This window comes from Lotus japonicus, chromosome 2, assembly GCF_012489685.1.
Source record: "Lotus japonicus ecotype B-129 chromosome 2, LjGifu_v1.2".
Taxonomy (NCBI): domain Eukaryota; kingdom Viridiplantae; phylum Streptophyta; class Magnoliopsida; order Fabales; family Fabaceae; genus Lotus; species Lotus japonicus.
The window spans coordinates 19,650,955-19,667,584 of NC_080042.1; the positions used below are offsets into that span (position 1 = coordinate 19,650,955).

The window sequence follows — 16,630 nt, forward strand, 5'->3', positions numbered from 1 at the left end:
TTTCTTTACCCTTGTTTTCCTGTCAAACTACTGTTCATATCTCTAATTATTTCCTCTTTATGTTTATCTTTCTAGTGACGGTGAGGGTATTTGGAGTGTCAACCAAACTTTTTCAAACTAAGTAATTGTGAACATTAATGCAAACCCTCCTTGTTGGTAAAATATAACCTTGCATTTTATTTTATTCTGTTTCATTTTGGTTAATGAAGATTGGTTCATACTTCATAAAGATCAGGATAAAACAGAAAATCAAAGCAAAACAAGAGAAACTTGAAATTTACTAAAACAAATTATCTTCATGATTGCATATAGATCAAGATGTTGATTTTACAGGCCATACAAATACAAATTACTTTCAACCATTTAACATACAGCTGACTTGTGGATATGAAGGAGGAAATAAAGCAGAATAAAAGCGGAACATGAAAGCTCCCGCTATGCTATGCTCACGGTCCGACCACTCAGTCTATTGTACATCTTTACATGAGGCTGTTTCCAAAACTTGAACTAGTGATCACAAACACATGGCTTCGACATTTTTACCGAAGTGTCAAGGTAATAAAACAGAATAACTCGATATATTCATTTTAGAACTGGCATCGTTATCTGAGTGGATTAAATTAACAGCCAAGTGGACACTACCAGATGCATTATTCTGGATACAATTCCTGTTAGAGACTACCAAACTAATCTCTTTCTTCTCCTAAACCTATCAACGTGGTCTGTGCTCATTCGAGATTTTTCTGGTTTGTCTGATTTTTTAGACTTTTCAAGACGGCTATCTAAACTGTTTCTAGAAACTTCAGGATGTTCTGTACTCAATTCTGTTGTACATGAAGTTCCACTTTCTGATTCTTTGCTATCTTTACCTTGATTCTCAGATTCTTTTCTATCCTTTTCAGAGGAACCATTTGCAGTTGCTTTAGATTTTCCAATTGATAGTACAAATTTCTTTAGATGTTTAATGAATTCTGGGTAAAGCTCAAGGTTACAATGTCCACCACCACTTACCCATAAGGGTTCATACTTTACCTTGGAAAGCTCCGAGAGTTGCTTGCCATGGGACACATCTACAACTTCATCTGATGTCCCCTGACCATGGCAAAAAACGATTGTCATCACTAATATCTAGAATTTCCTGAAGGAGACAGTAAATAATAACAACAACAACAACAACAAGAATAATAATAATAATAATAATAATAATAATAATAATAATAATAATAATAATAATAATAATAAATAGTAGTTAATAATAATGAACAAATAATTGGAAGAAAGCATTGCAAATTGCAATGGTCTTAATGATAGAAGAACTGCAGGAGAATTTTACTGGATCCCTTATTAGCATAAAGCTTTAGGTTCCCACTAGGGTGGGCTACTTATATTTTGGCCCACCGGTGGACCAGTCCTAAAATACCGTTGGATTTAAGAATCTTAGAATATTCCTTATTTGAATGGTTAGGATTTGATGAATGATAAAAGGGTAATAGTGTAAATAGACCACTCCTTCTCCCTCACATTTCTGATGCAGATCTATTCCTGAATTTTGCCCATGATGCCAGAATCAGATCAGTGTTTCTAATGTTATAGATACGGTGAAAATTAAATAGGGTTTTGATTTGATTGAAGTAAAAAATGTCCATGTTCATGTTCAGATTTAACAATTGGTCTTAATTTAACAAAGGTGAAGAACAGGATCTGAAGCTAGAAGAATGGCTGGGAAGAAGATCGAAGAAGAAGAAAGGGGGGAAACAGAGCGATAGAGATGAAAAAGACGACATTTTCTACCACCGCTACTCTTCATCATCATCCACCACCTCAAACCCTAACCCTAATCCAACCCAAACCCAATCCTAATCCAAATCGAAAACAGGATCAGGGTCCTCACTAACACCATCGACTTCTCCCTCACAAACTCCGACCTCCACACCCTCTTCTCCACCTTCGGCAATATCGTCCGCGTCACCGTCCTCAAGGACCGCGTCACGCGTCTCAGCCGGGGTGCCGCCTTCATCCAGTTTGTCTCCGTCGCCGACGCCACGCCGCCAATCAGATGCACCGGAAGGTAGACACAGAAGCCACAAAACACCCAAAAGCCAAAAAGTGAAAAAATAATGGTAGAATTTGACTGCTTGCTTAAAAGAAAAATTGACAAGCTATGATCACTGGTAGAAGAAAAAAAATTCAAATTTGTTAGAAAAGGTAGAAACTTTCGAAAGCAGAATAAAAAGGGGTAGTGCAAATTTTTTTCCTAAAATCAAAATTGAAATTGAAGGAGTGAAATGAAAGAGGTGTCAAATATGAAACAATTAACTGCAGAAGCCAGAATGAAAAAGAAGAAGATGATGGTGAATTGGTGATGAAAAAGTGTGAACGGGTTCGATGCACAAACCAGATTGAATGAAGAAGGAGAGAGAGAGAGGCACAGTACAGTGAAGGAGAAAGGGGAGAAGGGAAAGGGAAGGGGAATAGTCAGAATTACCCTTTGGTCCACCGGTGGACCAAAATATAAATAGCCCACCCTAGTGGGAACCAAAGCTTTATACTGATAGTAACAACAAAAGTAACTAATTGCAATAATCGAGGTTTTCCGTTTGCAGTTTTTTTACTTTTTATTTTGTGGTTTCTAACACTACAGCATAATGAGATACATGAACCACATGAGATGCGCTTAGGATGATGAGAGAAAAGATGGAAGAGTTGTTTAGACAAAATAATGTTATTTTCAAGACTTTTCATTCAATTGAGATCAACTCGACACTAGAGGGGTATCAAAATCAAAATCATCCTTCCATTGAAGAACAGGATAATTTGAGGTTAATGAAAACAAAAAATTAAGAGTATAGCAAATGTAAAGCAATAAACCAGATAATATATATATATATATATATATATATATATATATATATTCAGGTCAGTGTTGTTTATGGTAGATGGCGGTGGATTATGACAGACAGCCAAAAACAGACCATATTTGACAAACACTGATGCCATATGGTGGAATATCAGCCATCACAGCTTACTAGAAGTCCACATGATCTTCAGTCATGGCCGATATTTGAATACACAGATTATAGTACAAATGAGACTAGGAAAGAAAGGTTGTTCAACAAGATTAGGTGATCTAAGATCATGCCAAACGAGTGGAGAGTAACCCATATCTTCAAGAAAAAATGTGATATACAAAATTGCGCAAATTATTAGGGAATATCAATAAATAATGCCATAAAGCTTCAGAAAATTAACTGACAAATGAGCAAAAATTAAGAGAATCGCATAACAAAATCAACTTGATTTATGTTGGGAAGGTTGAACATGGAAGGTATGTACTTGCCACGAAGACTGGAGAGATATTGATGGAATCAAGAAAATCTAGAAATGGTTTTTATTGATCTGGAAAAATCATTTGATAATGTTCCTAAAGAGGTTTTCTTGAATGCCCCAGAAAAAGGAGTTTAGATTGCTTACATTTGAGTAATCAAAGATATATCACAATTACTGTGGGAACACAAGGTTGGAGGATATAAAAGATTTCCTTGTAACTATAGCTTTGCATTAAGGGTCAACTTGGAGCCATTGTCCTCTTAAAGTGGTTCTAGATACGCTTACTGCACATATCTAGGAAATGATGTCACAATGCATGTGTTAGGTACCAGAAAAATGTAATAGGAAAGAAGAAGATTGAATGCTATTAAGGCACTGAATCCTCTGGTATGAACCCAGAAGCAGTGTTTAGGGAAATACAAGGAAGAAAATAACAAGATAAACTTGAGCAATTCGAGAGTGCTCAATCTCTCCCAGTCCAGACTAATTTCTGCCTACCTCACTCTCTCTCCAAACCAACATATATTCCCTAGGTTGATACCCTATGGTCCCCCCCTCACCCATGTGTGTGTTGCCACCTCATTAGTCGGTTATCTTGGGATCCAAGCTTCTAGAAGGTGGATCTTCAGGTACAGCTGTCCCTTGCTTGGGCCTCCTCTCATAGACTTTGCCAAATCTGGGCCTAGAGTGTGGGTTTGCAACATCTCTCCCCCCTTGAAGAATCACCTTGTCCTCAAGGTGATGATTAGGGAATTGTTCCAGCAGAGCAGTGTAGTCTTCCCAGGAATCTTCAAAAGTTGGAAGATCTTTCCATCTAACCAAAACTTCAATGCTCCCATTCTCCTTCTGTCTTGTTCCTAGAATAGTTTCTGGTTCTACTAAGAGCTCCCAATCTTCTGTTAATGAGCTGGGTAATGGTTGGCAAGGAGTTCCCTCATTAATTGCCTTCTTGAGCAAGGAAATGTGAAATACTGGATGGATTAGACTGCCCTCTGGTAATTGCAACTTGTAAGCAACAGGATTGATCTTGTCTATCACTAAAAAGGGTCCATAGTACCTTGGACTAAGCTTCTGATTTTTCCTTTTAGCCAGGCTTTTGAGCTTATAAGGCTGTATCTTGAGATATACCATGTCCCCAATCTCAAACTGCACATCTCTCCTGTGTCTATTGGCCTGCTGTTTCATTCTGTTCTGGGCCTTTTCCAGATTTTCTTTGAGCTCTCTCAGAAGTAAGTTCCTCTCAGCAGTCATCCTTTCAACTTCCTCTACTGAAGTTAAAGAATCAGTCCCCTTGATGATCACAGGTGCTTCCCTCCCATATAATGCTTTGAAGGGTGTGGTTTTGATGGCAGAGTGGTAGTTGGTGTTGTACCAAAATTCTGCCCAACACAACCACTTAGGCCACTGTTTGGGTTTGGTCCCAGTCACACACCTAAGATAGGTCTCCACACATTTGTTTACAATCTCAGTCTGTCCATCTGTTTGTGGGTGGTATGCAGAACTAAATTTCAATTTGGTTCCTGCTAATTTGAATAGTTCTGTCCAGAAGGTGCTTAGGAAAACTCTGTCTCTATCAGAGACTATGGATGTAGGAAATCCATGTAGTTTGACTACCTCCTTGATAAAGAGTTCTGCAACTTCTTTTGCATTATAAGGGTGTGAGAGTGCAAAGAAGTGAGCATACTTGGTGAATCTGTCCACTACTACCAGTATTGTGTCTTTCCCCATGGTTTTAGGTAGCCCCCCAATGAAATCCATGGAAATGTCAGTCCATACCTGAGTAGGGATGGGTAGTGGCTGTAGGAAGCCAGCTGGGCTGAGGGCTTCATATTTGTTCCTTTGACATACTTCACATTTCTGTACATAACTCTGAATATCCAGCTTCATCCCTTCCCAGAAAAAGAGAGCAGAAATCCTCTTATAGGTTCTGAAAATGCCTGCATGTCCCCCTTGTTTAGAATCATGGAACTCTTGTAATATGGTGAGAATTTTCCCAGACCCTTTGGGAATGACAATCCTCCCTTTATAGAGTAATCTCCCTCTCCTCAATTGGTACCCTGCCACAGAAGTGCCTTGAGTGATCAGCTCTTGCATGATTTTCCTATATTTTTCCTCTGCCATAATCTCAGTTTCTAAATCCTCCCAATCTGCACAATGAACTGAAGATATAGCTGAGAATTGCATTTTTCTGGATAATGCATCTGCTGCCTTATTCTCAATTCCTGGCTTGTATTTGATTTCAAAATCAAATCCCATTAATTTGGATACCCATTTCTGCTGTTCCTCTCCCATCAATCTCTGTTCAGCTAAGAATCTTAGGCTCTTCTGATCTGTATGTATGATGAATTTCTGCCCTAGGAGATAGTGTCTCCATTTCTGAACTGCAATCACGACTGCCATTAATTCTCTCTCATATACAGACTTGGCCTGTGCTCTTTCTGAAAGTGTCTTACTCATATAAGCCACTGGTTTCCCATCTTGCATTAGTACAGCCCCTAACCCTTTTCCTGATGCATCAGTCTCTAGAACAAAGGTTTTTGCAAAATTTGGCACTGCCAAAACTGGCACAGTTGTCATGATCACCTTCAGATTCTCAAAAGCCTGAGCTGCCTCTTCACTCCAATTGAAGTTGTTCTTTTTGAGTAAATGGTTGAGAGGTTGGGCCAGTTTACTATAATTCTTCACAAATTTCCTATAATACCCTGTTAACCCAAGGAAACCTCTTAATCCTTTCACATCTTTTGGAGTGGGCCAGTTCAACATATCTTTGATTTTGTTAGGATCAGCAGCTACCCCTTGTCCTGATATCACATGCCCCAAATACACCAATTCCAGTTGACCAAAAGAACATTTCTTTTGGTTTGCCACCAGGTGGTTATCCTCTAAAGCTTGCAAAACTTTCCTCAAGTGTTCCCTATGCTTTTCCTCACTCTCACTGTATATCAAGATATCATCAAAAAATACAAGTGCAAATTTTCTAAGATAGGGCTTCAAGACTTGGTTCATGAGTGCTTGAAAGGTTGAGGGTGCATTGGATAGGCCAAATGGTAGGACTAGGTATTCATAGTGGCCCTCATGGGTTCTGAAAGCAGTCTTAGGAATGTCTTCCTCTCTCATTCTAATCTGGTGATAACCAGATTTCAAATCAAGTTTTGAAAAAACCACAGCTGCTCCTATTTCATCTAACAGTTCATCAATAATTGGTATAGGGAATTTGTCAGGGATTGTAAGCTTGTTGAGGGCTCTATAATCCACACAAAATTGCCACCCTCCATCTTTCTTTCTCACCAATATAGCAGGACTGCTAAAAGGGCTTGTACTGGGTCTAATGATCCCTGCCTTGAGCATGTCTTTTACTAATTTTTCAATCTCATTTTTCTGATAGAATGGATACCTGTAGGGCCTACTGTTGGGTATGGAAGCTCCTTCTTGAAGCATAATGGCATGATCTGTTGCTCTCTTGGGAGGTAGCCCCTTTGGTTCTTGAAAAACTTCAGGAAATTCTGCTAGGATTCCCTCTATCTCTTCTGAAATCTCAGTTGCAATCCTTGTATCCTCAGTCAACCCCTCATAAGAGAGGTAATATGCTTCACCCTCCTTCTCCATAGTCTTTTTAATAGATTTCCATCCTGCAGCAATCTTACACCAGGATGGTTCCCCTTGTAAGAACATTTTCTGTCCTTGAACCTCCCATTGAATGGTCAGCTTTTGGAAATTTGCTCTAATGTTGCCAAGACTAGCAAGCCAATCCATTCCCAGCACCACTTCTGTTCCCCCTAGGCCTAGGATGAAAAAATGTTGAGTAATGGGAATCCCCTGAACCTCTAGCTTCAGGTTCTTACATACTCCGGAATTTCTCTCCCTAGCCCCATTTCCCACCTCCACTATATACTCTGAAGTGGCAATCACAGGTATGTCTAGTTCCACCACCAGCTCTTGAGAAATGAAGTTGCTGGTTGCCCCACAATCCACCAATATCAGAACTTCTCTGCTCCCAATCTTTCCTTTGACCTTGAAAGATCTATTAGAGGTTAACCCTTCCTTGCTATTCATGGATAATTGCAGCACCTTTCCTTCCAAAATGAATTCCCCATCCTCAGCCTCTTCGAAAACCTCATCTACCTCTTCTTCCTCTTCCCCCTCTACCAGAATCAATTGATAATTCCTCATGGCACATATGTGCTCCCTTCCCCACTTCTCCCCACACTTAAAGCATAACCCCTTTCTACTTCTTTCCTGTAGCTCGGTTTGAGAGAGCCTTTGCCCTCCATTCCACTTCTTCTCAGGAATTTTTCCTTCATTGCTTCCTGTTCCCCCTTTGTTCACAAGATTTTTCCCATCATTTTCAGCAGTTCCAGTTCCCCCTCTGTTTTGGTGATTCGCAGCAGAGTTAGCAAACCTCCCCTTGTTGTCTCCAGTACTGGGAAAATACCTTCCCCCAGTTCCTCCTTTCTCCTTCCACCCACGTTTGTCATCATCTCTCAGTTTCCCTCCTCTCATAGCGGAGTTTTTCTCCTCGAGCAGCAGTGCTCTGTCCATCAGCTCAGCGAGGTCATCAGCTGGGTACAATTTCATTTCAGCCTTGATGTCTTCCTGCAAACCGTTCAGGAATACCCCTTTTAACACCTCCCTGTCAGCGTTTCTCATGGGTGCAGCTAAGAGCTCGAAGGCTTCTCGATATTCCATGACGCTACCCTTCTGTTTGGCACTGAGTAGAGGTCCAAACGGGTTCTGGACAAGATCCGGTTGGAAACGGCGGATCAGAGCTTGTTTGAACGGTTCCCAAGCTCGCTCCTGAGCTTGCTCTTCCCACCACTGAAACCAGCTGAGGGCACGATCTTCCATGGCGATCATCACCATCTCGATCTTCTCCCTTTCTTCGACCCGACTGAGCCTGAAAAAACGCTCGACCTTCGTTATCCAGCCATACGCGTCGCTTCCGTTGAACATCGGAATGTCGACTCGCCTTCCCGTGACTGCTCGCAGATGGTGACGGTGATGATAGGGTTCGTGCTGCTCACGATCGTGCGTCGCAGCTCGAGACCAAGAGCGCGACCCGGGTTGTGACCCGAAATCGCTTCTCCTTGCGGTGACTGAGCTCGCATCGCGTGAGGTTCTTCGATGGCGTGGGGTGTTGGAACGACCCCTTCGCCGGTTGTCGCGACTCAGGAAGAGTCGTCGGAGCTCCTCAAACTGTTCGTGAGCCACTTCCTTCATCTCGGTGAGGGAACGCTCCAAGTTGTCAACCCGATTCTCCATAGCGCTGCGGGTGAGTACCATACAAAGCTCCCTTTGGATCGGGAGCTCTGATACCAATGTTAGGTACCAGAAAAATGTAATAGGAAAGAAGATTGAATGCTATTAAGGCACTGAATCCTCTGGTATGAACCCAGAAGCAGTGTTTAGGGAAATACAAGGAAGAAAATAACAAGATAAACTTGAGCAATTCGAGAGTGCTCAATCTCTCCCAGTCCAGACTAATTTCTGCCTACCTCACTCTCTCTCCAAACCAACATATATTCCCTAGGTTGATACCCTATGGTCCCCCCCTCACCCATGTGTGTGTTGCCACCTCATTAGTCGGTTATCTTGGGATCCAAGCTTCTAGAAGGTGGATCTTCAGGTACAGCTGTCCCTTGCTTGGGCCTCCTCTCATAGACTTTGCCAAATCTGGGCCTAGAGTGTGGGTTTGCAACATCATGCTTTTAGCAAATGATAGTCTACGTTGAAAAGTGAAGGAAAAATATGGAGACTTAGAGACACTGAGCCAACCATTGGAAGCATATGGTGTTATTTAAGTAAAGGCATAATAGAGTACATAGAATTGAAGTTTAGTAGGAGACACAAATCCTAGCTTAGAGATGAGAGTTGGAGAATATACCATACCCCAAGTCTCATGTTTAAAACACCCATTTAGTCTTACATGCAAAATGACAAAGGGTGAGGGAAATGTCAACAACAGAATATAAAATGAAGGAATGCTTCACACATGATTTGTTATAGGAAACTACAACTCATGTTTAAAGGAAAATTTTATTGCACAGCTATAAGACCTATGATGTTATGAGATTGAAAGTTAGGAAGACAAAGTCAACAAGAAAGTAATCTTAGTGTTCCAGAGATGAAAAAGTTACAATGGACAGTCTGATAATTAGTCGTAGAGGAAAACCAACGAAAACTATACATCAAACCATTACAAGATTTTATAGTAAATAAATTATTTGTCATGGTCTCAATTCATGAGAAGACATCATGGCATTATTTGATCCTGTAGTTGACACCACCTAGAGGGGAAAAGCTGTTGCTATTATTAATATTATTGTTCAAACATTACAGCATAAGGTTACTCGTAATGCAAAACGCTTAACACTATCCATGGATTAGATCCATCACCAGCTACTTAACTAAATTAAGCATGATTTTCATGCAATAAGAATTCCTATAGACATAGAAGCATGGATTTGGTTAAAAGAAAATTAAATGCATTAATAACAAATGCAAGGAAGATGTGTACGTAGCCCTAAAAGAACATGTTACATTTGGGGGCAGAGAGAGAGAGAGTCACTTACATGTATAACCAATACAGGACATTTGACCATACCAATTTTATCAATATTCTGGAAAGAAGAATAATAAACCAGTTAAGTACCCCAAGTATTGAATGAAACAGATTGAAATACATTATGTAGGAAAACTCTACCTTGAAAATATCAAACCAATATGTCCGTTTTACAGGGTATAGTACTCTGAGCCCAGACAAAATTGGACTATGCAACACAACACCTCTCAATTCCGGTACCCGTGAGGCAAGATCAAGCGTGGGACCACTACCAACAGATTGACCATACAATATCAATTTTTCATCTTTCACCCCATATTGCTCTTTTAGGCATTTATAAGCAGCATCAATATCTGCGTATGTATTACATTCAGTAGGCTGTTCCAACAGAAACAAAAAGATGACAACTGTTAACTTACAAGCAATAATGTCACTCTGAAAGAACTATCATCAACAACAATTTAGCAAAAAGGAAACGAGTTTCCGCAGAAAGTCAAGCAAAATAATGCAAAAATATATAAATCGCACGTTCACATATAAAACTAAAAGAGAAATTGATTCCTATCACTAGCAAAATAAGTATTGGTAAATATAAGGGAAAAGCAACCAAAGCCTATATGTCACTGGTTCTTCTCTTCTGTTCTCATCTCAACAGAGTTTGTATGACCCTGGTTCTTGGTCTCCAATGCTTCATCTCTGCTTCTGATTTATTATTCCTCTTTCCATTCAAAGATTTCAAGTTCTCCCAGTTCTTTTTCCCTTTATTTACTTGTTCATAGCCTCGAAATTACAAAATGCAGATCGAATTCTGGATGAAACTTCCTAAGGAAAGCCTTAACGAACTCCCACCATATTGCATTTAGATGGTGACATTTATACCCATGTAAGCATTTCCTCCTAGATCTTTCTCTGCATCTCATCCATTAATTACATAAACAAATGTAAGCATTTCCTCCTTCAAATGTGGGAGTCTATTTTGCATGCCTCCTAGCCCTTCCTCTGCATCTCATCCATTATTGTCATCAACTATCTGTTTGAGACCATTTTCGGCTTCACAATCCGAGTTCCAATGGGTCCATAGCTCCAAGATCAGAGCTCTGGTACAATTTGATTATGGAGAGAACGTAGCAAAACTTTGAGGGAATGCAATTCACCTAAATCCAGAAGGCCACAATATACTCAAAATGACTAGACTCCTCACCCTCTCAACCCCTATTCCTATTTAAAGGTATATGCCTTATTTGCTTATTAATTAAATCCAACTAACTACTATTCTTTTAACAAATTCAATTAACAAACTCCTACTTTCTAATTCTATTACCTAACTAAGTAACTATACCTATCAAATATATTCTATTCTATTAACTATACCCTATACAAATATATTCAAGAAATAATAATCAATCCATATATTAACTATACCCTATACAAATATATTCAATATATATAGAGATTGAAAGATTAGGCACCTAACCTTTCCTGTGGACTGCCCATAACCAGAGTAATCATAACTGCAAAAACAAAGTCGTGAGAACAATTCAACTAAAAGATATAACGTACTATCATTAAAGAAGATTTTTAGAGAGAACATGGGAATATTTCATATATGACAATTGAGAATAAAAAAGCATTTCCATATGTATTATTAAATTCATATAACTACAGGCAGCCAAGGGAGATATTTTTCTTATATTATATTTAATGAAATTTGACACAAAATATATACAAAAGAATCTAAAAGAAATGCATTATGGAATAGAAAACCGATGAAGAACTAAACTACATTGAAGAACATTACAAGCTACATATGCTTAATAGACAGTATAGAGCCATAGATAAATCCACACAAAACAAGAAAGTTCCAAGAAACAGTGTTAATTAAAAAGCATGCATATAATTTTCATGCTTCTGTAAATTTTATTTTAAATCATCCTACTCATCCTTTATATGTTTTGGGTCTATCTAGGAGAAGGAAAGAGGGAAAAGATAGGGGAATGTAAAGTAAGACTACTAAAATTAATGAATACAAAACTAATAAAGGATGATGATATACTGCTAATAACAAAAACCATGAACACTGGAAGTATAATTTGTTTACAGTCAATGTAATCTTAGCAGAGAAGAAAATTTGGAAGGCTACTGCTATCAACTTACAAAATAATTTGTTTACAAACTCCGGATTGAGTTGATTACGGTTCTGTTCATATTGTTGATTTCAAACAGAACCAACCAAATTTTGATATGAGGCACAGGGAAAAGCTTGTTAGTCATTAGAATATAAGTTTGCACCAAGAAAGATGAATAATTGATTAACATGTGAAGATTGCACCAGAGGAACAGTTATTCATACATGACTTGAGTGAGCAAGAGTAATCTATAGTTCTATACAAGAGTAACTTATTAGTTTATTATTAACAATAACAATTTTAGGCCAGTAAACGTATCTTATTAAGGCAGACACGGCGAGGGAAAGTGTGTGTTGATCTCCTCACATTATAACTTGTATCTAAAAGAGTCTCGTGATTTAACAATAAGAAACAAATGAAAATGGTTGGTTAATCTTCATTACCTTAATCAGGATAGATAGATTATTTCCTTCTTTCCTTATTTTAGGTGATTGCTATCCCTAAACTTATGGGACCATTCTTGTGTATGTACTGTGCATTGTACTGTTTACTCTATTTATGATGAAATATCTCAACAATATAGATAGCAATAAAACATCATGTGACATGTCCCATTATAATGCAAAACATCTTAACCTTTGCAGCAAAAACAGAGACATCCAGATAGATGCTGCTCTTCCGAATAGCGGGGATAAGAAATATAAGACTAGACAACAAAACTTTCAACATAAGGCATTGATTCGCTCATTTTTTTATAATTTTTTTTTATTTAACGACGTAATTCATCTAAACAGAAAAAAAAAGTATCTTGAGTAATCAAATTTGATATTGCAGTAGCTGACTTATCTGAGAAAAGTTAAATTATTTCCTCTTAAACAGCGATGATGTCTCAAGTAAACTTTTTTTTGCAGATCGAGGTAAGAAATTAGAATATTTTTTCTATTCTGTTTTATTATCCATCTGTTAGATATTTTAATATTATATGGAATTTTATTTTTATAGACTGTAAGGCAAGTGACAACTATGTGAGTAGCCTGCTGAGGAAAGAGAATTTGACCCAAACATGCTAGAAAACTTCCTTAAAAGCAGTATTCAAACATTATCACAAAAGGGATTATTACTTTCATCTTTAACACATAAATTAAGAAGAAAAAGTCAATCAATGAACAAAAACAGCTTACTTTCATTCCATGACCAAAATAGAAAACCAATCAATGAAAACACCATCAACATCTATATCAATCTAACTGTATTACATTAAATACTAGTAAACTATTCTGTCAATATCAAGCTTAGAAAAGAAAATCTTCAATGATTTTGGCCAACAAAAATATGATTTTTCAAACTCAATTCATTAATGTTTTCCATTTTTAGTCATACATTTAAACAGGAACATATGAACTACTTAAACAGCGATGATTTCTCAAATAAACTTTTTTCTTTGCAGATCGAGGTAAGAAATTAGAATATTTTTTCTATTTTGTTTTATTATCCATCTGTTAGATTTTTTTAATATTATATGGAATTTTATTTCAATAGACTGTAAGGCAAGTGACAACTATGATTTACCAAAATCAATTATGAGAACAAGCTTATGTTTCTGGAAAGAGAATTTGACCCAAACATGCTAGAAACCTTCCTTAAAGCAGTATTCCCATTATCAGAAGAACAATCACAAAAGGAATTATTACTTTCATCTTTAACACATAAATTAAGAACAAAAAATTAATCAATGAACAAACACAGCTTACTTTCATTCCATGACAATAATAGATAACCAATCAATGCAAACACCATCAAACTATATTCAAGCTAACATTAAATACAAGTGAAGTGTCAACATCAAGCTTAGAAAAGAAACACTGGAATGATTTTGGCCACTAAAAATATGATTTTTTAAACTCAATTCTTTAATTTTATCCATTTTTAGTCATACATTTAAACAGGAACATATTATGAACTACTTTTAACAAATCATATTAATATTTTCTACAAAAAAATCAAATACAGGATCATAAGAATTTTTACCCCATAACATTGAGTCGAAGCCTGTTGCTCAATTCAACGAAGAGCTCAAACATCTGACCCAAATCAGCGGCATTTCCATGAGAGTAGAGCAAGGTGCAGGTGGGTTTATGGTACTTCACATACATCGCCACGATTTCGTTACCACGGCGAGTCCGAAGCTTCAGCACATCCACGTTATCCTTCCTCGGAACCTCGGGAATGGAAAACCTCGTCGGCGGAGGAGAAGAACTTTCTGAGGCGGCGGTGGTTTCAGAAACAGCCACCACCGTGTACGACGGCGGTTGCGGCGGGAAGAAGGCGAACTTGGCGGCGATCGATGATGTGACTCCGCCCATAGCTGCTCCGATTCATAAAGGCGGCGACAGCCCCGAGGCGCGGTGGTGCGTGGCGGCGGCGAGAGTGAGTTGAGATATAGAGAGAGAGAGAGAGAGAGGGTGGTGGCGACTATGGTATTATTATTATATCATGACTCATCACCTCACTTTTTTGAATTTCAATTTCAAGAGAAAGAGAAAGTAGAAGAAGAAAGAGACTGTTCAGGTTTGTTGTATTTGACTATATTTGCCGACTAAGTTAGTGCTTTTTATTTATGCTTGTTTTTTTGCTATTGTGGTAATGTATATATGGTAAAAGCAAGAGACCAATCTCGAGGTACTAAAGATAAACTTTTACTTCATTCATTCATAGATCAAATCAAATACCAAATCATGGATATTCTATCTAATTCAACAGAAAACATCACAAACCAAGTTAGGTTCAGAAAGAAGTATCAAGAATTATTTTCTCAGAATTCCTTATAAAATTAAAGTGAGAAAATGTTGGGTAGAAAATTATAGACACGTGAATGTGACAAAGAGAGATAGGTGAGAATCTCGTTGAAAGAGTTTATTTGAATTTGTCTTATAAAATAAATAAACGTTTAGACAAGTGTAAGTGTTTGAAGAGATTATGTAAATAGTTTTATGACCTACTTATAAACTGTTTTGAGCTTATTTTCATGAGCTATTTAGATTTAGTTTGTTGAAAATAGCTTATGCTGACCTATAACCTATTACCAACTTATTTGAATAGGTTTCTCAACTCAACTTATGAATAAGTATAGGCTTATTAGCACTTTTGATCCCCAGATTTCAAAAATGTGCAAACGGAGTCCCTAAAGTTTAAAAATAGCATTCTGGTACCCGACGTTAGTCTTCGTTAACAGTTTTGGTCCCTCAGCTGAATTCCATTCAAAAGTTAACGTTTTTTTGCTGATGTGGATTTTTTTTAGGGTTAATGGTCATATTAGTCCCTGTGTTTGTAAAAGTGTTTGATTTTGGTCCCTTAGCTAAAAAATAATGATTAGTGGCGTTTTTTTTTTACAATTACTGGCGGTTTATAATGCAGTTACTGTCGGTTTTTTGACTGAGGGACCAAAATCAAACGTTTTTACAAACACAGGGACTAATATGACCCTTAACCCTTTTTTGTAAGTGAGATGGCATGACATTAGGATAGAGAGGACTTCATTAGACTCACCCATGTGAGCTGCACATGCTTCCTTCTTTTCACCACTACCCACTACCCAGAAACATTATGATCTTCATCTTCTTCCTCTACATCTTCACCATCTTAGCCCAGAAAACAAAACTCATTTAACATGAATTTTTTTTTTCAGATTGTGGAAACAAAGCACAAATTCTAATAGACATACATATCAGAATCTTGTCCAAATCTCAAATTGATTCCCCTCTCATTTTGTATCTTCCCACATTGTACACAAAGTGATTAATTAAGGATTGAGCACACAGAACACAAGAAACATTGAATTAAAAGTAGGAGAAGAAGAACGCATCTGTTAGAAAATAAAATAGAGAGAAAATATAATTCTGTTATTTGTCACACCTAATACAGAGGTTATTTGTCACACTTAATACAGAAAAAATAATAATTCAGAAGGTCTGTACAGAGAAGCTTGATTCCATGGAACAAATTCTATATTGTATTGTCACTAATTCAGAAGCTTGATTCCATGAAAATCATTAACAGAAAAAAAATATCAAAAGACATTACAAAGTAGCGATTCGAAAAATCGCGAGAGAGAGAGTAGCGATTTCAGATCTCCATCTCAACAACGACCAAACCCTCCCGTTTTCCCCTCGATCTCGTCCCTCAGATCACAATCCCAACCAAGATCTGACCATTTTCATCCCTCACGGTCTCAATCTGTTTTCCCCTTTCATCCCTCACTTGAGCTCTTTCTCTTGTTGGGAGACTGGGAGGTTGGGGTTAGGGTTTTGATGGGGTTGGGGCTGAAGAAGAAATGGAGAAGATGATCCAGAAAGAGGGAGAACAATGAAGATAAGAAGATAAGATGAAGATATTTTTGTTTTTTTAATTAATTTTAACAATTCAATTTTATTTACTTTAAAAAAATAATTAAATTTAATTAAATATTCCACGTCAGCAAAAAAAGTTAACTTTTGGACGGAAATCAGGGACCAAAACTGTTAACGGAGACTAACGTCGGAGTACCAAAATGCTATTTTTAAACTTTAGGGACTCCATTTGCACATTTTCAAAACCCGGGAGACCAAAAGTGCTAATAAGC

At 37.7% G+C, this 16,630-nt stretch overlaps 1 protein-coding gene across 1 annotated transcript; it reads right to left on the reverse strand.

Moving 5' to 3' along the window:
• Positions 1-276: 276 nt before the first annotated feature.
• On the reverse strand, positions 277-14,661 carry LOC130737745 (uncharacterized). The gene is made up of 5 exons (XM_057589592.1): positions 14,041-14,661; positions 11,361-11,397; positions 10,028-10,264; positions 9,897-9,944; positions 277-1,092 (listed from the first exon to the last, which is right to left on the reverse strand). Exons 1-5 carry the CDS (start codon positions 14,373-14,375, stop codon positions 679-681), a joined length of 1,071 nt encoding a protein of 356 aa, XP_057445575.1. The 5' UTR covers positions 14,376-14,661; the 3' UTR covers positions 277-678.
• Positions 14,662-16,630: the final 1,969 nt, after the last annotated feature.

Coding starts and splice junctions, on each gene's coding strand:
- LOC130737745 (XM_057589592.1), bottom strand. CDS start 14,375: ATGGGCGGAGTCACATCATCGATCGCCGCCAAGTTCGCCTTCTTCCCG. Junction 9,945..10,027: donor ATTGGTTTGATATTTTCAAG/GTAGAGTTTTCC, acceptor TCTTCTTTCCAG/AATATTGATAAAATTGGTAT. Junction 1,093..9,896: donor GTCCTGTATTGGTTATACAT/GTAAGTGACTCT, acceptor TGCCATGGTCAG/GGGACATCAGATGAAGTTGT.